At 31.6% G+C, this 22,204-nt stretch overlaps 9 protein-coding genes and 1 non-coding gene across 10 annotated transcripts; 2 read left to right on the forward strand and 8 right to left on the reverse strand.

Annotated features, from left to right (window-relative positions):
• Window positions 1-1,077: 1,077 nt before the first annotated feature.
• Window positions 1,078-1,148, forward strand: DFA_08212. Its single transcript has one exon. It is a non-coding gene; the product is annotated as a tRNA-His (tRNA).
• A 296-nt stretch (window positions 1,149-1,444) lies between these two features.
• DFA_08213 (uncharacterized protein) lies at window positions 1,445-2,820 on the reverse strand (the record flags this gene model as incomplete). Its single annotated transcript, XM_004355654.1, has 4 exons — window positions 1,445-1,639; window positions 1,699-2,307; window positions 2,394-2,525; window positions 2,593-2,820. The coding sequence occupies 4 exons, from the start codon at window positions 2,818-2,820 to the stop codon at window positions 1,445-1,447; spliced, it is 1,164 nt and encodes a 387-aa protein (XP_004355707.1).
• Window positions 2,821-2,897: 77 nt separating this feature from the next.
• DFA_08214 (uncharacterized protein) lies at window positions 2,898-3,386 on the reverse strand (the record flags this gene model as incomplete). Its single annotated transcript, XM_004355655.1, has 1 exon — window positions 2,898-3,386. One exon carries the CDS (start codon window positions 3,384-3,386, stop codon window positions 2,898-2,900), a length of 489 nt encoding a protein of 162 aa, XP_004355708.1.
• Window positions 3,387-3,487: 101 nt separating this feature from the next.
• Window positions 3,488-5,221, reverse strand: DFA_08215 (uncharacterized protein; the record flags this gene model as incomplete). Its single annotated transcript, XM_004355656.1, has 7 exons — window positions 3,488-3,701; window positions 3,821-4,174; window positions 4,225-4,300; window positions 4,337-4,641; window positions 4,672-4,775; window positions 4,872-4,954; window positions 5,077-5,221. 7 exons carry the CDS (start codon window positions 5,219-5,221, stop codon window positions 3,488-3,490), a joined length of 1,281 nt encoding a protein of 426 aa, XP_004355709.1.
• Window positions 5,222-5,722: 501 nt separating this feature from the next.
• DFA_08216 (uncharacterized protein) lies at window positions 5,723-8,469 on the reverse strand (the record flags this gene model as incomplete). The annotated part of the gene is made up of 3 exons (XM_004355657.1): window positions 5,723-7,542; window positions 7,783-8,299; window positions 8,383-8,469. The coding sequence occupies 3 exons, from the start codon at window positions 8,467-8,469 to the stop codon at window positions 5,723-5,725; spliced, it is 2,424 nt and encodes an 807-aa protein (XP_004355710.1).
• Window positions 8,470-8,739: 270 nt separating this feature from the next.
• Window positions 8,740-11,658, reverse strand: DFA_08217 (uncharacterized protein; the record flags this gene model as incomplete). Its single annotated transcript, XM_004355658.1, has 3 exons — window positions 8,740-11,328; window positions 11,423-11,509; window positions 11,581-11,658. 3 exons carry the CDS (start codon window positions 11,656-11,658, stop codon window positions 8,740-8,742), a joined length of 2,754 nt encoding a protein of 917 aa, XP_004355711.1.
• Window positions 11,659-11,917: 259 nt separating this feature from the next.
• DFA_08218 (uncharacterized protein) lies at window positions 11,918-12,551 on the forward strand (the record flags this gene model as incomplete). The annotated part of the gene is made up of 2 exons (XM_004355659.1): window positions 11,918-12,307; window positions 12,417-12,551. 2 exons carry the CDS (start codon window positions 11,918-11,920, stop codon window positions 12,549-12,551), a joined length of 525 nt encoding a protein of 174 aa, XP_004355712.1.
• Window positions 12,552-12,748: 197 nt separating this feature from the next.
• Window positions 12,749-15,056, reverse strand: DFA_08219 (uncharacterized protein; the record flags this gene model as incomplete). The annotated part of the gene is made up of 7 exons (XM_004355660.1): window positions 12,749-13,081; window positions 13,193-13,696; window positions 13,783-13,866; window positions 13,936-13,974; window positions 14,046-14,090; window positions 14,207-14,245; window positions 14,349-15,056. The coding sequence occupies 7 exons, from the start codon at window positions 15,054-15,056 to the stop codon at window positions 12,749-12,751; spliced, it is 1,752 nt and encodes a 583-aa protein (XP_004355713.1).
• Window positions 15,057-15,432: 376 nt separating this feature from the next.
• Window positions 15,433-16,931, reverse strand: DFA_08220 (uncharacterized protein; the record flags this gene model as incomplete). Its single annotated transcript, XM_004355661.1, has 2 exons — window positions 15,433-15,825; window positions 16,173-16,931. The coding sequence occupies 2 exons, from the start codon at window positions 16,929-16,931 to the stop codon at window positions 15,433-15,435; spliced, it is 1,152 nt and encodes a 383-aa protein (XP_004355714.1).
• A 953-nt stretch (window positions 16,932-17,884) lies between these two features.
• DFA_08221 (uncharacterized protein) lies at window positions 17,885-22,122 on the reverse strand (the record flags this gene model as incomplete). Its single annotated transcript, XM_004355662.1, has 6 exons — window positions 17,885-18,026; window positions 18,574-19,989; window positions 20,028-20,061; window positions 20,225-20,780; window positions 20,875-21,817; window positions 21,965-22,122. The coding sequence occupies 6 exons, from the start codon at window positions 22,120-22,122 to the stop codon at window positions 17,885-17,887; spliced, it is 3,249 nt and encodes a 1,082-aa protein (XP_004355715.1).
• Between the last annotated feature and the right edge of the window lie 82 nt (window positions 22,123-22,204).

A 22,204-nucleotide genomic window follows, 5' to 3' on the forward strand; every position in this document is an offset into this window, starting at 1 on the left:
AAAAAATAAGAAAAAATAATAGTAAAACAACTACTTTTAATTGTACAAGCGTTTACTATGTCTCTATATTGTATATACTTTATTATTTGTTATTTATCCAAGCTTGTCGGGGCTTAAAAAATTTTTTTTTTTTTTTTTTTCACCTCTTCATCACACTGCAGAAGACATATTGTTTATTTTTAAATTAATGATTTAATTATTATTGTTGTTTAATTTGAAGTAGTTGTTAGATAGTGGTTAGTTTTAGTTAGGAAGGAGGGAATGCGATAGGGTGTAGCTAGTTTGCCCCAAATGAGAGAGAATTTACTAAAGTTTGCGATCAGTTCGAGATTAGGACCGACCATCGATCAGGTTGACATTTAGCTAGAATCGACTTGCAGTTTTGGATTAGTTTTAGATATTCAAGATAGATTATAGTTTTGAATCTTTTGGTAACGATTGCTACTTCGTTTGGGTCGAGAGAGTAGTCGCGATCGTCGTCGTCAAAGTCGAATTGCACATTCAGGTGGTGGCACCATGTGCGGTGGAAGAGTATAGCAACAGCATTGACATAACGTCTGTGATGTGCTCTCTGCTTGGTGAAGTTGAGAGCGTGGACATTTCACTGCACTCTGTTGTCGGTTCAGTCGAGTTGCAACTTGCTAAACTATGGGGCTCGTGGTTGGACGTGGATACATTCAAACAAATAGTGTATGATTGGAGCTGTTGCATATTGTATTGGTGTCTCCTGCTGGCCGAATATATGGTTGGTCCACACCCTGCGGTACGAGATGGGGTTGTTGGAAGGAAACGATTCATCGTCCATGCCTTTTGCGCAACTTGTCCATGTCCCAGAGGCCGATGCCTCCCTTTGTCCAATGGAGTGCTGCTCTTGGGCGAGCTATGCTATTTTTGTATTTATTTGTTTTGACTTATGTAGAAGATGATGGCGAGTAGAGATACCAATTAATTAAACTGTTCAGTTCACTAATCTCTTCAGTATTTAGTATGTGAGTATGTTTTGACAATTGCATTGCTGAAAAAAAAAAAAAAAACCGAGGCCAAGGCCGAGAAAATTATTATGGGCATATGTAAGCTGCTCAGATGGTGAAGTGGCATCACAAGAGGTTGTGGTCCTCTTATCCCAAGTTCGATTCTTGGTCTGAGCACGTTTTTTTATGCCCTTTTTTGCCTCGCTGTGTCATGAGTTGCCTTGCGTTGCCAGCCTCTTGACGCTGCCTCGTGTTGCCAGCCTCGTGGTGTTTCCCAGTCACTGGTTCTTGATGTTGGTCTGAGCACGTTTTTTTATGCCCTTTTTTTTCCTCGCGCTGTGTCATGAGCTGCCTTGCCTTGCCAGCCTCTTGATGCTGCCTCTAGCTGCCAGCCTCGTGGTGTTTCCTCGAGCTGCCCGACCCACCATTGAAATTAATTTATCTAAAGACTTTTGATTATCTTTCCAATTGATTTATTTTTTTTTAGTTGACTGAGCCAACCAATCTTGATAACCACTTGGTAATATACTAGGAGCAGTACTCTTGTCCAATTGATACAAAACAATATTGGGATGAATAAATTGCAAACTATAACGTTGATTCATTAAAACATTTGATTTTATAAATTGTAATATTTGGTATCCAACAAACATACATTCATTTGGATTCTATAATTAAAAAATATAAATAAATAAATAAATAAATAAATAAATAAATATTAACATACCCAATGATTTCTACCAATGATTGAAAGTTGATGAGTATTATAATGTTTAATTTCCGTAACATTAAACTCTTCATCACGAAATCCACATACAATGGTTTCAATGCCAGCCCAAAAAGATTGCATCCAAAAAGCAAATGTCTTGAATCTTTCAAAAGTGTTGATTGTTTTATCATTATTTAATAATCTATATGTTTTTAATTCTATATATTTTCTTTCAACTCGTTCTTTTTCTTGTTCTTCTTCATCTCTATTTCTTTTTAAATTATCTTTTTCTTTTTCTTTTTCTTGATTTTCTTTTTTCTCTTTTTCAATACAATCAATTTCAGCAGCCAAAATGATATTAAATTGATTTGCCAAACGAGTTTTAACAATTGAACAATACTTTAGAGTTGTTTCTCTAGAGGTTGCCAATTCTTCAAACTTGAAACCAGAGTATATCGATTTTGCATGATTTTCATCACTATAACCAATCTTTGCATCCATTACAATACCAAGATGAATAATATCATTCTTTGTTTCAATATCTATTGTCCATGAATCCTTGTTTATATAAGATCCAAATATTTTGTTTAAATTATTTCTATATGTTATAAAATCAATATCTCTCAACTAAAAAAAAAAGAGAGAGAGAGAAATAAATATTAGAGTCTAGTTTTACTAATATGATCTCTTTCTATCTATCTATCTCTATTTACATTTATATTATTTGATTCAAGAGTATCTAGTATTGGATCAAGAGGTGAAGGATTATTATTTAAAGGCATTGATTTTAAATCAAATCCTTCTACCAAGTTTATAGGTAATTGTTTTGGTTCTTTAAATTCATTCTAGATAGATGAGCTACTTGTTAATATCAATATAATAAAGTATATATATATATTCAATTCTTCATACAATGATTGAAGGGAATCTATTATTATCATCATCATAACTAAAAGTTGCAATCTCTTTAGGTTTTGTTATACTATATTGTGATAAATCTTGTTGTTTTTGTTGTTGTCTTTGATTAAAATTTCTACGATCATTATTATTATTATTATTATATCTATTCTGATTATGTTGTTGTTGTTGTTGTTGTTGAGGTTTTAAATGATAAATATTAACTGATTTAATATGTTTCATTATTTCTTTTATTATTACTTTTTGAAAATGAATATGAGAGTGAAGATCACAGCACTTTTGTTTTATGATGATTTTAATTATTTATTTTTTAATTTTTTAAATCTTTTCTCTTTTTTTTTTACTATTTCATTTGATTGAAAATAATGATTATAAATTAAAAATGTAAAGATTGGTGAATGATCAGAATAAATATATAGAATTTCTAGAATTTCTACAGACGATAATAAATCTTTTTTGAAAAATGGTTGATCGACCAACATTTTAAAACAAGACAAACTATCAGATCCAATACATTGTTCTAATGCATATTGAATATGGTCTATTTGATTACCAGAATATTCCAATAGCCATTTCAACATTAATGGGTGGTGATGTGAGATTGCCCGATCTAGATATTTTTTATCGATTTCTACCAAATCTGGATACCTTTCAAACACGTGTTGAACAAATACCAATTGATTATTTTCAATTGCTTTTTGAAAGATTATATCAGAGTTTGGTTGTTGGCAATTGAGCGTCATTAATTGATCAAATTGATCAATGTCTCCATTGGTTGCAATGTTCATCCAAATATCTATTCTATATTCTAGTTTGTGATTGGTTTGTTTAGCATATTGTTGGATTAGGTTGTAAATATCTTGATGTTGTTTTTTAAATGAAGTCGATATTATTTCAGATAGAGTTGTTTGGTTTGGTTTAAATGTTGATTGTTGAAATAAAAGATAGTTGACAATGCAGTATATTCTTTTTCCTTACGATTTTTAATATAAACTTTGAATAAATGTTGTGGTTTAATTGCTATTTCTATATCATCTAGCAATCCAAAATAACATATATTAAATAAAAATATATACCATTGTGATTGTTTTGTTGATAATCTACTAATAGTGTCAAAATAGTTTAAACTGTCATATGACAGTTCTTTACGATTAATTTCATATTCAAAATCATTATATATTCCAGACTCTTTTTCTTCTTTTCTTCTTCTTTTCGTCTAAACTCTTCTACTTTTTCATCATCTTCTATTTCATAGAGTATTTCATTAAATTCCACAGTTGAAACCAATGATATAACTGATTGATTTGCCTTTTCTACCAATTGATTATATTGATCCATTTCAAGATGAAATTGTAATACTTGTTTGATAAATCCAATTTGATGATTGAGATCTGTATCCTTGTTGACACCTCGACATAGCAAGCCTTGGATATAATCAGTCATTATTATTTCTTCATATTTATAATGACCTTTACGATAGGCAAGTTTCAATAGTTTAATATCTTGAGCATGTAAAAGTAATAGAAAAAGATCTGGAAACAGCTTTTCCATTTTACTTTGTTTTTGCTTGCAATATCTATAAATAGTTTTGCACAATTGACCAAATCCAATCTATTATATTTATACATCATTGATATTGAAAAATACATATTCTCTCCCAATTTAAACTTGTAGTCGTTCTTTTCCAAAAGATAATGTGCAACTTTATGGTTTAAATTTTTAATAGACAAGAATATACATTCTTCAATGTCAAAAGTTACTTGAACTGGGATGGTATTGGATGCAAGCATATCAAACATTTCTTGATTACCAGCCAATGCAACATTTTCTAAACACTTTGGATGACAAAACCATTCAGGTTTCTTTTCAAATAGATATTTAAATAATTCTATTTGTTGTTGTTGTTGTTGTTGTTGTTGTTGTTGTTGTTGTTGTGGTTGTGTTGAGTCTTCTCCACCTCCCCCACCATATAAACATATTTCTTGAGTTGTACACAAATAAATAAATAAATAAATAAATAATCTTACTCTTGTTTTGCGCAATCTTTATAGTATTTATATCTATTATACATACATGATGATTGATGTTTGGTATTCTTTTAACACTCTTTTTAGTAATATTAATATCTGTACTGTCCTCTCTATCACGCAATGATCCCATCTTTGAGAGAGAGAGAACTATAAAAATACATAACGCATGATCGTAATAATTATTTTTTATTATTTTTTAATTTTATAATTCATTCAAATAAGAGGAGGTGAGTTAGGTCTTGCAAGTTGATCTTTTGATTGAATATAATTATTATAGATTAAAAATGATAGGATTGGTAAACTATTATCAAAACTAAAATCCAACTCTTATGAAAAAAGAATGATCGACCACACTTTACAACATCAAGACAGGTTGAAGTATTTCATTATCCATTTTGTTATTCATTAATTTTATTTAATAATTCCTTAAAATAAAAAGGAATAAAACTAGGTATTGAAAGTTGATATTTTGATGTAATATAATTATTATCAATTAAAAAGATAAGGATTGGTAAATTATCGCAATCAGATTCTAGAACGATATGATTTTTTAAAAATGGGAATGCAACAGAGTAAAATTGATCCAATAACATTTTAAAACAAGGCAAGCTACCATATTGAATACATTCTTTTAATGCATGTTGAATAGATTATTTTTTGTCTCCATTTAGACGGCCACGAGTATATTCCAATAACCATTTCAACATTTGAGGGTGGTGATGTGAGATTGCCCAATACAATAAAAGGTTGTAATCTGATAATATATTTGCAATCAAATCTGGGTACTTACCAAAGAAGTGTTGAACAAATGCCAGTTGATTCTCTCCAATTGAAATCCTAAGCATTTGATAGAGGTGTTCTGGATTAAAGTAATAGTATTGACTAGAGTCCATTAATCGATCAAATATCTCATCTTTAAAGAGATATATGTATACAAACAAAGAGTTTGTATTTATTTATTATTATTATCTCTTTTAAAAGGTGAGAATTGGCAAAAGAATTTGTTAGTCTTGACAAAAGAAAGTAAACTTTGAAGTAGTTTTTTTTTAATTTAATTTTTTAAAAAATTAAACCCTTTGTTTTATTTTATTTTTTTAATTTAATTCTTTTAGAGAAGAGGATTGAGAAAGTAGATTTGTTGATGCAATATAATTATTATCAATTAAAAAGGAAATGATTGGTAAATTATCATCGGTGCATTTTATGATTTGATCTTTTAAAATTGGGATGGCAACAGAGTAATGTTGATCGACCAACAATTTAAAACAAGGCAGGCTACCAGTTTCAATACATTTTTTTAATGCATGTTGAATACCTTCTTGGTATCCATTTTGACGAGAGAATTCCAATAACCATTTCAACATTTGAGGGTGATCATGTGAGATTGCCCAATACAAAAAGTTGCCAACTGACATTGTTGTCCAATTTGGATACTTGTCATTTATGTGTTGAATAAATGCTAATTGATTATTGACAATTGAAAAACGAAAGAGTTCATTGAGGACTTTTTGCTTCATACGGTGACCATTAGAAATTAATTGATCAAATTGTTTGATATCTCCATTGGTTGCAATACGTTTCAATAGTTTCATTTCATATTTCACAGTTGTTTGTTGATTGGTTTGTTGTTGTTGTTGTTTAACCATATATTCATTGATTAGCTTATGAAGGTCCAAGAATTGTTTTTTAAAAGCAATAGAGATGATAGAGGAGAGTGTCTCTTTGGTTGGTTGAAATTTTGATTGTTGAAATAAAAGATAATTGACTATATCTATTTGATTCAACTTTGTTGACATTTCCAATTGAGTTTGATACATGTCTATAATCTTTTCTTGATGATTTGGATCGTTGCAATTTTGATAAATCTGTTTCATCCATTGAAAACTTGCTTGTCCAATTGAGTCATCATAGAAATACTGAACAATTGCTACTTTTGATAATATATCAAATACTTTTTGACTGAGATTCTTGCTATTTGTAACCTCTAATACATTTTCACCAATTTGTGATGGATCACTGTCACTGATGAGGGTGATGATCATATAGAGTAGGTGATAATAACCAAACCTTGTGATATATTCCGCAATGATACTATTTGTAGATCGGTCGAATAAATTTGGATAGCGTTTGTATAAGAGCTCGACAAGACCGATACTCTTTTGTTTATAACAAAATACTTCCAAAGTAGTCTTATCAAACTCGCTAATACCATTGTCGATGAGATATTGCATGATTTCCAACGATTGATAAGCATCGTGATGTCGGGGATAAAAGACTGTATCTTCATCTAACAAACCCAATAGATGAGCTGCTTTTACATGCTCTAATCTTGCATTGGCTACAATATAATGACACCCAAAAATCTTTTCGACCAATCCAGTATATTCTTTTTCTTTTCCATTTTGAATATAGACTTTGAATATATGTTTTGGTTCTGTTGGCCAAGAATATGTTTCATCATCACCATCCACCAATCCAAAATAACATATATTAAATAAAAATAGATACCACTGTGATTGTTTTGTTGATAATCTACTAATAGTGTCAAAATACGTTGAATTTTCATCACGTTCTACTTCTTCTTCTTCTTCTTGGTCATGTTCTGCATCGCCATATTCTTCTTCTTCTTCCTCATCATCTTCTTCTTTATCATCTTCTATTTCATAGAGTATTTCATTAGATTCCACAGTTGAAACCAATGATATGACTGATTGATTTGCTTTTTCTACCAATTGATTGTATTGATCGTTTTCGAGATGAAATTGTAATACTTGTTTGATAAATTCAGTGTGATGATTGAGATCTGTATCCTTGTTGACACCTCGACAAATTAGGCTATGGATATGTTCGACAATATCATCTTGTTCATATTGATAGTAACCTTTACGATAGGCAAGTTTCAATAGTTCGATGTCTTGAGCAAATAAAAGTAGTTTGAACACTTGAGGAAATAAACTTTTCATGTCTTGATTGTTTTTACTTGCAATATCAATAAATAGTTTTGCGCAATTGACCAAATCCAATCTATTACTTTTATGTTGTATTAATGATATTGAAAAATACATTTTATCCGCCAATTTAAAGTTATAACTGTTCTTTTCCAAAAGATATCGTGCCATTTCATAGTTAGCACCTTGAATAGCTCGGAATATACATTCCTCAATATTAAAAGTTACTTGAACTGGAATGGTATTGGATGCAAGCATATCAAACATTTCTTGATTACCAGCCAATGCAACATTTTCTAAACACTTTGGATGACCAAACCATTCAGGTTTCTTTTCAAATAGATATTTAAATAATTCGATATCTTGTGAACCATATAAACATATTTCTTGTGTTGTTTTATAATTCCATTTTAAATGATGTTCATTTAAATAATCTTTTCTATTATTGAATGATGTTTGTTGATCTTGTTGTTGTTCTAGATGTTGTTTCAATTCCATTTCCTCTCTTTCAATTCTTTCTTTTAATATAGTAATAAAACCACAACGTAGATACCAAGTAATATCATTTGGTAGTTGATTGATCTTGTATGATTTAATTGATCGTTTTAAAGGTGCTCCCAAAGATACAATCTTTCTAAATAAAACGATATTACAAAGTACACTTTTAATAACTCTATCATGTTGTTGTTTATTCAAATCTGTACTACATTCATTATTACATCCCTACAAACAAACAGACAGATAGATAGAAAGATAGAAATGTAAATAAAAGGTCGGAATGTAAACTGATTATAATTTATACATACTTGATGATTGATGTTTGGTATTCTTTTAACCTTTTTACTAATATGGAAATAAGTATTATTATGTCTATCGTACAATGATCTTGCCATCTTTATAATTCTATATCAACAACAAACGAGAGTGAACAGCAGCTTGAACTCATCAAAACCTAGATTTGAAAAAAAAAATATATTAATTTTTTGTGCCCCTGTTTCTTGTCAAAATCCAAAAAACTTGGAAGCTGCAAAAAATAAAGGAAAGAAAAGACAGAGCCTAAACAAATATCTCTCTTGAGCTAAAGACCTCGTTCTCTTTGTTTTTTGTTCTTTGTAGAATCAACATGTTATTATGTAATATGTGCTTGTGTATTATTATTATTATTAATTTAATTTTTTTAATAAAAAAGAACAAGAAGAAGAGGAACATTTTGAAAGTTGATTTTTTGTTGATGTATAATTATTATCAATTAAAAAGGAAATGATTGGTAAATTATCATCGGTGCATTTTAGAATGGTTTGATCTTTTAAAAATGGGATTGCAACAGAATAATATTGATCAACCAACAATTTAAAACAAGATAAGCTGCCTAATCGAATACAATATTTTAAAGCATATTGAATATATTCTTCTTGGTCTCTGTATCTATATTCCAATAACGATTTCAACATTTGAGGGTGGTGATGTGAGATTGCACAATCTAAAAGGTAGCTGCTACGCGATATAGTTTTCAAATCTTGGTACTTGACAAACAAGTGTTGAACAAATACCACTTGATTATTGGAAATTGCTAAACTAAATATTTCATCGAGGTGGTTTGGGGAGATGGCATATTTGTTCTTTTTACTATTTTCCATTAATTGATCAAATTGTTTGATATCTCCATCGGTTGCAATCATTTTCCATAGGTTCTTTTCATATCTCACATATGTTTGTTGATTGGTTTGTTGAATGTATTGATTAACTATGTTATGAACCTCCAAGAATTGTTTTTGAAAAGCAATAGAGATTAATTCAGAAAGAGTCTCCTTGGTTGGTGTAAAAGTTGATTGCTGAAATAAAAGATAATTGATTATATCTATTTGATTTGCTTTGGTTGATAATATTAATTGAGTTTGATACATAGAGTCAATTTTGTCGATATGATTTGATGGTTTACCATTGCAATTTTCATAAATCTGTTTCATCCATTTAAAACTAATTTGTCCAATTGAATCATCATAATAATAATGAACAATTGCTACTTTTGATATAGCATCAAATACTTGTTGAGTGAGGTTCTTTTTATGTTTTTTTCTAACCTCTACTACCTTTTCACCAATTTGTGATGTACCATCATCATCATCACCGTCACTGATGGTAATCATATAGAGTAAGTGATAATAACCAAACATTGTGATATATTCGGCAATCATACTATTTGTAGATTGGTTAAATAAATTTGGATAGTGTTTGTATAAAAGCTCGACAAGACAAACATTCTTTTTGTCACCACAAAATTCTATCAAAGTATTATTGTTAATATCGCCAATACCAATGTCGATTAGATATTGCATGATTTCCAACGATTGAGAAGCATCACGTTGCTCTGGATAAAAGAGTGTTTCTTCATCCACCAAACCCAATAGATGAGCTGCTTTTACATGTTCCAATCTTCCATTGCTTGTGATATACTGACAACCAAAAATCTTTTCAACCATGATAGTATATTCTTTTTCTTTACCATTTTTAATATAAACTTTGAATAAATGTTGTGGTTGCTTTGGCCAATATCCTTCTTCACCTGCCACCAATCCAAAATAACATATTGTAAATAAAAATATATACCACTGTGATTGTTTTGTTGATAATCTACTAATTGAATCAAAATACGTTGGGAACCAATCTTCATCTTCTTCATATTCTTCATAGTCATAATCTTCTCTAAACTCTTCTACTTTTTCATCATCTTCTCCTTTTTCATAGAGTATTTCATTAGATTCCACAGTTGAAACCAATGATTTTACTGATTGATTTGCCTTTTCTACCAATTGATTGAATTGATCGTTTTCGAGATGAAATTGTAATACTTGTTTGATGAATTCCGTTTGATGGTTGAGATCTGTATCTTTGGGCATACCTCTATACATTAGGTCATTATGGATATGGCGGGCAATACTATATTGAGTAAATTTATAGTAACCTTTACGATAGGCAAGTTTCAATAGTTTAATGTCTTGAGCAAATAAAAGTAGTTCAAATACTTGAGGAAACAGCTTTCCCATTTTTACATTGTTTTTAATTGCAATATCTATAAATAGTCTTGCACAATTGACCAAATCCAATCTATTACGTCTATGTATCATTGATATTGAAAAATACATATTCTTTCCCAATTTAAAGTTGTAATTATTCTTTTCCAAAAGATATCGTGCCATGTCATAGTTAGCACCTTGAATAGCTCGGAATATACATTCCTCAATATTAAAAGTTACTTGAACTGGAATGGTATTGGATGTAAGCATATCAAACATTTCTTGATTACCAACCTTTGCAACATTTTCTAAACACTTTGGATGACCAAACCATTCAGGTTTCTTTTCAAATAGATATTTAAATAATTCGATATCTTGTGAACCATATAAACATATTTCTTGTGTTGTTTTATAATTCCATCTTAAATGATGTTCATTTAAATAATCTTTTCTATTATTGAATGATGTTTGTTGATCTTGTTGTTGTTGTTCTAGTTGTTGTTTCAATTCCATTTCCTCTCTTTCAATTCTTTCTTTTAATAGAGTAATAAAACCACAACGTAGATACCAAGTAATATCATTTGGTAGTTGATTGATCTTGTATGATTTGATTGATCGGTCTAAAGGTACACCCAACGACACAATCTTTCTAAATAAAACGATATTACAAAGTACACTTTTAATAACTCTATCATGTTGTTGTTCATTCAAATCTGTACAATATTCATTATTACATCCCTATTTGATTGATAGATAGATAGAAATAAAAAAGAATATAAAGTAAATAAACTACTCTAAACCGAATATATGGATGTTATCTATTTATACATACATGATGATTGATGTTGGGTATACTTTTAACCTTTTTACAAATATTGAAATAAGATTTACTAGTTCTGTCGTGCAAATATCTTATCATCTTTAAAGAGATATATGTATAAAGAACTAGTATATTATTATCTTTTTAGAAGGTTCTGGTAGAAATCATACTGAAAAGAATATAAAGGCAACTGTAGAATCAAGATCGTGTTGTCCTTGTATGGATAGTCTGTCTGGGCAATTTTTCATGTGGTTGCTTTCAATAGATAATATAAATATTTATTTTATTTATTTATTTATTTACTGATTTAGGAAATAGGATCATTATTGGGAGTTGTATTTGGATCTGTTATTGTAGGTTGTTTGTGGGTATGGAGATTGATTAGATCATTCTTTGGTGAAAGAGTAGATGAATTGAAAAGGATGAAATCGATTGGGTATCTAGTTCCCTATGTTGAACAGCTTTGTGCAACTAAACCAACGATTAGAGTCAGTTGTGAAAGTTATCATGGGAGACAAGATACAGAACAGTTACGATGTCAACGGCAAACCCATTACGAGAACTGAAACCTATCAGGTCAAGGAAGTCACCCACACAGATTCCACTCAAATGTATATCTATGAATGGGCAGACGTCTCCCCGCCAGTTGACAGCACCATCACAACCTTGTTACTCCAAGTACACTTTACAAAGTTCTATATACACATGGACACTCAATCTCGACAGATTCTTGAATCAGTCAAGGAAGAAATGACCCAAAGAAACAAAACAAGAGACACTCACTTTACCATTTATGATGGTATAAATATCGCCAACTTTACAAACTCTAGACTCTTTTGTTTGGATGAAAATAGAATCCCATGGTATGCCAATACTTTTTGGTGGGCTATTGTTAATGTTTGTATTCATTCGAGAAATATAATAATAATATAATATACACTTGATTGATTATTATTAACACCTACCAACCTTTTTTGACAATTGATATTATCGGATGATGATGTAGATTACATTTTTATGGTTCCCATGGGAAGTTGCTTATGGATCTAATCTTGCAACTGGTCAATTCGATGTTTTGAAACGTGTACGTATCACTGGTACATATGATGAGAATGGAACACTCCAATTAGTCACCATCTGAATACTAGTGCACAAAATAGTAAACCCAGCCAATGATCCCAAATAATTCTTATCAAAATTATATTGTATCATCAATCTTTTTTTCCAACTAATAAATTGAAAAAAAAAGAAAGTTATCTTTTTTTTTTTTTTCTTTTTTTTTCTTTTTTTAATGATCATCCAACCATACATACCCATATTTTGTTACTTTACCACATCTTATTGGATTGGTAACTTGGGTTTATTCTTTTCTTGAAGCTGTTTTAAATGAACCTTGAGGAGTTGTCTGGTTTCAAAATGTCCTTTGTTTGTCAATTGGTTGATCAATCTTTCAAGTGAATCTATTGATAACCTACCATCATCACCAAATTGAGAGAGAATCAACTTGACAATATCATAGCGTCCATCATTTGATACAGTTCGCAGTAGGGCAATATCGCATTTCTCTTTTCTTACATTGATTAGAAATGACGCCATTTCCAAGTACCCTCTACGGCAAGCCAACTCTACAGCTCTTTTAGTACACCCTTCACTTCTATTAAAGTGTAAAAACTAAACATAAATAAATAAATAAATAAATAAATAAATAAATAAATAAATAAATAAATAAATAATTAAATAATTAATTAATTAATTGTTTTTTGTTTGATTATTTCTACATACTTTAACAATTTCAACATGATTGTTTTCAGATGCCTTGTTCATAGCATCGGTAGTTGCACCTTCAGTACGACGCTCATGAAGGAACTTTACAATATCAATGAATCCATTTTCAGCTGCCTTGTTCATTGCCTGTGTAGTTGCACCTTCTGTACGACGTTCATGAAGGAACTGCACAATTTCAATGTGTCCGTTTTCAGCAGCCCAATCCATAGCATCGGTCGTTGCACCCTCACTACGATGTTGATGAAGGTATTTGACTATATCCATGTGATTATTTTTAGATGCCTCGTCCAATGCCATGTCGGTTGCACCTTCACTGCGATGCTCATCAAGGTACCGTACAATATCCAAATGTCCGTTTTGAGCTGCCCAATTCATAGCATTGGTTGTTGCACCTTCTGTACGATTTAAATGAAGAAACTTTACAATATCTATAAATCCATTACAGCTACTATAGTCCATCGCATCTTTTGTACATCCTTCTTGTCTATGTTCATGTAAGAACTTTAAAGTTGAAATAGAAAATAATAAATATATAAGTTGGTTGTAATATTATTATTGTAAAGTGTATTTGTTTGTCTAAAACATACTTTAACAATCTCTAAATGTCCATTTCTAGCTGCATGATCCATAGTTTTCCTTGTACATCCTTCAGTTCTATTAAAATGAAGAAACTATATTTAAACTTTAGAGTTAATATATTATATTATATTATATTATATTGATTTACCAACTCGACTCACCTTGACAACTTCTAAATGTCCATTTTTTGTTGCTTCGTTCTAAAAAGAAAGGAAAAAAGGTAGATTAAATTTAATTAGTTCTTATTATATCATTCATAATATTATCTTACCATTGCAACTGTTCTACATCCTTCAGTTCTATTAAAATGAAGAAACTATAATAATAATATTATTATTTTAGTTCAAAAACAAATATTATTAATAATTATTTTTACAATACAATATTGTCTAATCACATCATATATATATATATATATATACATATACATACCTTTACAACATCTAAATGACCATGTGTTGCTGATTGTTCCTTTATGATGATTAAATCAGTATTGAGAGATCAATTAATTATTTCTTTTCTTTTTTCTTTTTGTTTCAATTCTTCTTCTTCTTCTTCTTCTTCCTCTACTTACCATTGCTTGAATACTACAACCTTCAGTTCTATTGTAATGTAAATATTTTAATATTTCAATGAATCCATTACTACAAGCAACGTCCATTGCTATTGAATTGGCTCTTGCGCCATCGATAGAGTCTATTAATTTGACAGTTGAGAGATAACCATGATTTGACGCCACAGACATTGCTTCAACGAGAAATTGATCATCTTTGGGACATCGCTTGATTAGATACTCCAACACCTCTTGATTTGTTACAGCACTGCCACTTTTTAATCGCAAGTAATCCCAATCAAAGTCATCCATGATGGGTGACCACTCCAATAGACGCAATAGTGTATCCAATGTTGCATTTGGGTGTAGACAGTATCGATTAATCACTCGCTCTCTTCTACTGACTGTGAGAATTTGATTATCATTATCATCATCGTCATCATCTTTATCAACTTCAAGAGGTAGATAATGACTTATAAAGTTCCATGGCATTGCATAGATTGATATCATTTCAAGAAGAGGTAATTTGATGATATCTCTTCCTTTTAATGACAATGATTGCCGTCTAATATTAGTACCATTATCACTATAACTTCTACCTCCTCCTCCTAATAAATATGATTGGTATAGTTGATTTGATATATTACTAATATGATTGAATATCAATTGTCTAATGTATATAGATCTGAATACAGAATGAAATGTTACAATGGTTGTTGTTGTAGTCATTTGTTATTATTAAGAGTAGATTTTTAAAAAGAGTAAATTATTTTATGTAGTTCTTTTTTGTTTTTTTTATTTTATTTATTTTAAATGAACAACTCAATCTAAATGGAACATTCAAATATAAATAAATGGGATAATATTTTTCTTGTTTTAGTTGTTGTTCTAGTTGTTGTAGTTGTTGTTTATGATGATATATATATATATCATATAGTATGTATATACATAGAACATTCCACCTTGAAGTGTTTGTGTTTCCAATACCAATACATTCTTATTGTCCAAGTCTAATCTGTGAATTGAAAGTCTATAAGTTAAAGATCTTTTCACTACCTGTGGCAACATTGGTGTGGTTGATTACTTCATCTAATCTAAATATCTTTTAGTCATGCATTGGTGAGGTATTTGTACGCCCAACTCTAGTTGTTGTGAGGATTGCCCATGTTTGTTCCTCTTTTGTTGTTTCCTTGTCACGGCTGCGTACGTAGATATCGAGGTGGACTAGTGATGTCAATGAAAGTAATGTGTCTCGTTGAAGAGGTACCTCTCCCAGTATCACAGTGAGCGACGTCAGACTTTTTGTCAAGATAGGAATATACTGATCGCTCTCTGTCCGTGATCGGTATTTGTCGAGTTCCAAGTCACTGAGATTGCATACAGTGGTGATATCATAGCGCTCGTTAGTGGAGTTAATCATCAATCTTCTTAAAGCACTACTATTATATAACTTCCGACATGTCATCAATAAACATATTATATCTCCATTATCATCAATCTCTGATATAATAATAAATGATAATAATCATTATTTATCATCATTAAATTAAAAATTAATATTAAATTAAATAGATAGATAGAAAGTGAAAGAGATGAGTAATTGAGATATAATATGTTTGTTGTTGACTTGTAAAAAGTTATATCATAATAGTAGTTTAAGAAGATTGATAGATAGATAGATAGATAAATTAAATAAATAATTAAAGTGAAACAAAAGAAATGAACAACACCCCTCTCTCTGTCAAAATGTGAGAGGAAAAAAAAAATTAAATTAAATTAAATAGTACTTTTATTATTATAGTTTGTTTGTTTGTTTGTTTGTTTTAGTTAGTGCCCCCAAACTACAGCAGGAGATGTAGCTATTCTATTAGCAATGGCAGAGAGAGCAGTGATGACATCGGATGAGTCTGTAAAGGGAAAGTAGTGGTCAGTGTTATAGCCTGCAGCCTGCGAGTTGGTCGAGAGGGAGGCCATGAAGAGTTGGCGGTCGGTCCAGTCTTGGTTGGTGACGGTGTTGTAGATGTTGACGTATGGCAGGTCTTTGAGGGGATTGGCACCCTTGAGAGTGTAGGTAAAGTTGAGGATGGCAGAGGACAGCACCATGATATTGAGCTCTTGGACGCTGGTCAAGAGGTTCTTATTGGTGAGCCACAGCTCTTGCGATGCGTCGATCGATGCTTGTGTGAATCCTAGTGCAAGCGAGCTGTTTGGGAAGTACCCGTGACCGAGTGGGATGAGACCGGCGGCAGCATCACTTTGGAGCGACCCAAGTCCGAGCTTGGTCATATAGGTTGTGAATGTATTGGTGAGCGAGATGACTGCTTGTTGGTTATCCGAGATGAATCCCCATTTAGAGTCAGTGCCATCTATCGTGACTATACCCACCACCTCGGTCGGGTAACTGAGGGCATAGGTCTGCACGAAAATAGAGCCCCACGACCAACCAACCAACACATATTTTGTGCCCGTCAAGCCAGCTACGCCAAGACTACCGTGTAATCTAAAGACATACTCTTGGGTAGTGACAGGTAGAACGTTCTTGTCAGACCAACCGTACCCAAAACGGTCCATAAAGCAAGCCTTGCTAAAGTTCCAAGCGGGCATATTAATCATAATGCGTGGGATGACCGACACCCAAGCCGTCGAGAAAAAGGGCAGACCGGCGTCAAACAGAGCGATGGGCCCATTGGCATTTGCAGTAGTCACGTTGCTGTAGCATCTAATATGCATGCTCAGACCTAGATATGACGGGAAATAGTCGACTCCAGGATCTCCGGCTCCCAAATACGAAGTGGCTACATTGGGTGTCGCCGATGACCAACAACACATTAAAAGAAGAAGAAATATAGATATAATAGATAGTTTTGTTGACATTTTGATTGAGAGATAAATATGGTTGGTGAATGTTGTGTAAAGTAGTTGTATATTGATTGAATGCAAGTAAGGAAGAGGAGTCTTTTAAATAGTTTTTGGGTTATGTTGAAAATATATAGATTCCACCAACCAAATTGTGAGAGCCTACTATAGTTGCCTCCTTGAATTGGCCTGCAAGCGCGACACGATGCCTCTCTCGCGCGCGGTTTGAAAGGGATGGAGGGAGGGAAGGAATATTTGCAGCGACAAACCAACATTTTGCCCTCTTTTCATAGGGTGGCTACGAGCAAGGCAAGGCTTGATTCGAATATCGTGATGGTCATTTGGGGGCTGAGGGTATATTGTTTGTCGGTCACATAATAGTCGGTTCTACATTTGATTTGCAGACAGATCAAAGAGGGGCAAATAGGGGCAAAGAAAGGAGGGATAATAATATAATTATCTGACATCCCCTTTGCAGACTGACTTTTTGGGATCTCTTCCTCTTTAAGTAAACCGTAATATATTGGCTCAATATTAACAATTTCTTTAAAACTGCTTCAGTGACGGGTTGCAAGATGAATCATCATTGTTGGGTGGTGGGGTTACATGCTCTAATAGATGACTATGATAGGTGTGGTTGTTATTTATGCTACTGTCTCTTCATCATTGCTACTTTGTTTATCTTTTCTTTTAATCAGAGATTATGTATCTCTGTTATGTTGGAGGTCACGATGTTCGAGATTAGATTTAACAAATGATGTTTCCTCTTTAACTATCCTATCCTCTCTCTCTGTTCGATGCTGTTGATGGGTGGTGGTGGGTGTTAACACTGTGCATTGTGTTCTTTAAAGAAAAAAAGAAATAAACAAATTTGGTGCGCACACGAACCACGATCTTTTTTCGGATTACATAACTTGAAATTGCCCATTTACAGTCAAAACCATTATAACTGGTTGACAATCTCCCCAAAAGATGCCCATTTTGCCAAAAGAATGGAATCTAATAATTTATCTTACTAAACATTTCGTTCATTGCCTTGTTTATCTATCGAGGTGCGATCGTATGGTGTCATGCAATTTGAGTATGAGACTATTAGATCAACAGATACCAATCTCTTTGATCACAACGGTCATATTATTGTGCATTAAAATAATAATTATTTGAAACCCTTTAATTATTCAAATTTGATTTGATGTAGTATAGTTGTTGGGTTTTATTATTATTAATTCTTTGTTATTTGTTCTGTTTTTTTAATTTAATAACAACAATACTTGTTATTAATAATCCAACCAATACAACAAATAATTGAGCTAGATCAAATAGATATCGAGGTGAATGATATCTCCAAATAAACATACCTTCTCGATCCGCTATCAAGATGGATATTAACTTTTTCATATTTAATTGATACCAAAATAATACCATTAAAAATAGTATCATTAAATGTTTTTTAAATTCTAATCTACCATTATTATTACTGTTATTATTGAAAATAATAATAAATATTGGAATTGATAAGAAATAAATAATGGTAGATGAAAAGGTATTTAAAAGTATCATAAATGCTGCTCTGATTTGATTTAAACCTTGAAATCCTATAAATGCACAGTCAAGTTGAAGTGACCCCAAACCATATTCATGACCAGTAGAATGGAAATGGAATAGTGATAAATAAAATAGAGTTGTAATTGTCACTATCCAATGAGTAGTTTGAAATATTGAATAGATCAATTTCATTTGACCATTATTGTTGTTGTTGTTGTTTTTGATCCAATCCTTTTTAATATTGATCATAATCTTTGCAATTATTATATATTGTACCAACATCCAAACAAATCCAACCACATTCCTCGGACCCAATAATGTACATAATAATATAATCATTGGTATTATTATTTTTAAATATTGATTTAAAAATAAATTATCATTATTACAGTTATTATTACTATTATAGTTATTATTATTAATGATTATTTTAATTATTGAATAAATGGTAATTGAATAAATAATCCAAACTGGGAATGATTTGATGATCCAATTTGGTTGAACATCATTTAAATGTTTGATTGAATCTAAAATCCAATAAATAGTCAAACATAATAAACATGTTGAATATTTTAATTTGTTATTATTATTTTGATTATTTTGATTATATATGTTATTAAAGATAAAATAAAGGGATGGAATAGTCCAACACCAAGTAATAAAATTATTAAATGATAATTTGAGTATTGAATCAAATGTGAATAGATTTGATTCATTGATGGACTCGATATTGTATAACCATCCTTTGTAAAGATTGATATATTCTCTACTTGATAAACATATCGATCCAAACAACAAGACAAACCAAACGATTTGTTTGGCAATCTCTTTTTTCAAAACTCTATTATAGATTGGTGTAGGTAATAATGAAAGGATTGATAACAATCCAACTGGAATCCCAATGACTTTTTTAATTTGCGTATAAATAAAGTCATAGTAGGATTCAATGTTTTGCATTTTCAAAAATGAATCATTGATTAATTGAAAGGGAGGATAGGTAGCCAAAAAGAAAACTAAAACTAAACCAATTGTCATGGCTACTGTTCTAGTTTGTTCTTTTAAACGTCCGATCTTGATTCTCTTATATTGTTGAATGTTTATAGTATTGAACCAATTTTGACATATAGTAATGATTAATCCAATATTTGTCCAAATAACCAAATGACCAAGTAATATAAATCCAAATGATTGTTGTTTGCTTTCACCAAAATAATAATGAAAACAACTTGAATAAATTGCAATCATACTATAACTTATAATCCTTATAAATGGAAATAGTATTATTGATTGATTTTTTACTCTTTTTTCTTTTTCTTTTTCTTCTTCTTCATTTCTAATTGAAGAAATTTTTAAAAGAAGAATAAAAAAGATTGATAAAGAAATAGAGATAAAACAATAATAACCAAGATACATTAGGAAAAGATTAAAAGTTGCCCATTGATCAACCAAAAACCGGTAAATATAAGTTTGAAAATTAATATAGGCCAGATAGATACTAATATATTCAAACTCTGATACTGGTTGGTTGGATTGGATCGATGATGAAACTCGACTGTATCGTTGATCGGCATCATCGAGAATACCATAGAATTTGGTAAGGGTTTCAGAGTTGGCAGCCAATTCTGAAGATGGTACTGCTTGTCGATAAGAGTCTACATAACGTTTGATTGACCATGTTGAAAGTCTTGTCGCATCCAATAGAGTAGGCCACGACTTTTCAACTCGAACTTGTCCGTTTGGTAGCGTCTTGGAGGTCGATATAAACAATTCAGGAATAGCCTTTCCCAAACTATTATAACCAATTGGCACACCCATCAACAATGAATAAGTTGATATAAAATCGATTTGATCAACTTTTCGATCGACTGTTGCCTTGGGGTCATGATTAAATAAATTGTACGGTATGCTTGCATTGATTACTTGATTCTTTGCATAGAAAAATAATGCTGCATCTGTCTCTTCTTTACTCGATCCTGAATGTGTCCCTTGATTTGTCATTCCATGGTCTCCCATAATTACCAATAATGTATCATTATCCATTCTTTCAATTATCTAAATAAAATAAATTAATAAATTAATAAATAAATTAATAAATAAATAATTTATATTTCTCTTTTTTTCTTCTTTCTATTTCTTCTTTACTTACATCTTTAAAATAAAGATTAAATTGATTTAATTTTAATTTCATTGATGGATTATATGGACCGTGACTATGACCAACATGATCAACACCCAATAAATGGCCAATAATAATATCCCAGTCATTGTCTACTATTGACTCCTCTGCAGAAGAGGAGCGGGTGTGTTGTCTTTTTTGTCTTCTTTTTTCTTTTGATGGACTACGATGTTGACGGTTACCACGATCAAGGTCGACTTCTTGAATTTCTCTTGGATCGAATGGTTTTGTATTGGATTGTTTAAGTGGGGATAGCATCTTGTTGGTTTGATCCATTACACCGAAATCAACAGTATCCAAATCATGTACAAAAAATGAAGAAAAGGGATACGACTTGTAAAACATCTTTGGATACATGTTTGTCCAAGTATCATCACCTACAAACACTGTCCTCTTTTTTCTAATAGTGTCAGTGAGTTGACGGATAAGATTGTCCTCTGCAACAGCTGGACTATTGAAATTTGAACCAATGTCGATAAAGGTTGGTAGCGAGCCTGTCGTAATACCCTTAATTCTTTGTGAGGTGACGGTTGGTGGATCAGCATAGAATCGGTACAACAAAGTGTTGTGTGGTTGTGTGACCAAGAGGTGTTGTATATGTTTCAATTGGTTGTTGGTCATTATTCGGTTGGATTTGGTTGTGGCTGTAGTGGTAGTGTTCACGGGTGCAACAAAGTCATATCGAAGTGCATCGACAAACAAGAGAATACTACGATTGAATCGTGATGGCATCCAACATGATGACTTTGACTTGACCGAGTCTTGTGAGGGGTCATTATGATTCCACTTCCATTCAGACGGTTTTGTATACTCTGACAATAACGGTGTGGTGTGACGGGTGTCTTCTCGAGCAAATGGGAGTACATCACATTGACTGTAAAGAGGCAACTCGAAACGCATCAAGAAGAAGCCGCTGAAAAAGATGTAACTTGCAATGGCCGACACCACCAGATAGTATGTCAAAAAGATTGATATGTTCCATCGTCGTAGTTGAGATGACCGTCGTACCAATGTCTTTAGTATACATTCTTCTAGAATACCTTGAAATGGATACACATACATCTGTCTATACATCGACATCAAGTATTGACTGTATTGATAGAATAATCGATTATTTGCAACAGATCTAGAGTCATCTTTATCATCATCATGATCAGATTCTTCTCCTTCCTGACAAATGATTGCTTGATCATCTACATCGACATTGATTGCTTCCATCTCTCTCTCTCTCTCTCTTCTTGCTCTTTGCTGTAGTACAGTCTTACAAGTACATGTTTATCTATCTCTAGTGATGGAGTGG

The sequence above is a fragment of the Cavenderia fasciculata genome (assembly GCF_000203815.1).
Source record: "Cavenderia fasciculata unplaced genomic scaffold Scf_ET2XIPL01COFD4-5, whole genome shotgun sequence".
NCBI classification, from domain to species: Eukaryota; Evosea; class Eumycetozoa; order Acytosteliales; family Cavenderiaceae; genus Cavenderia; species Cavenderia fasciculata.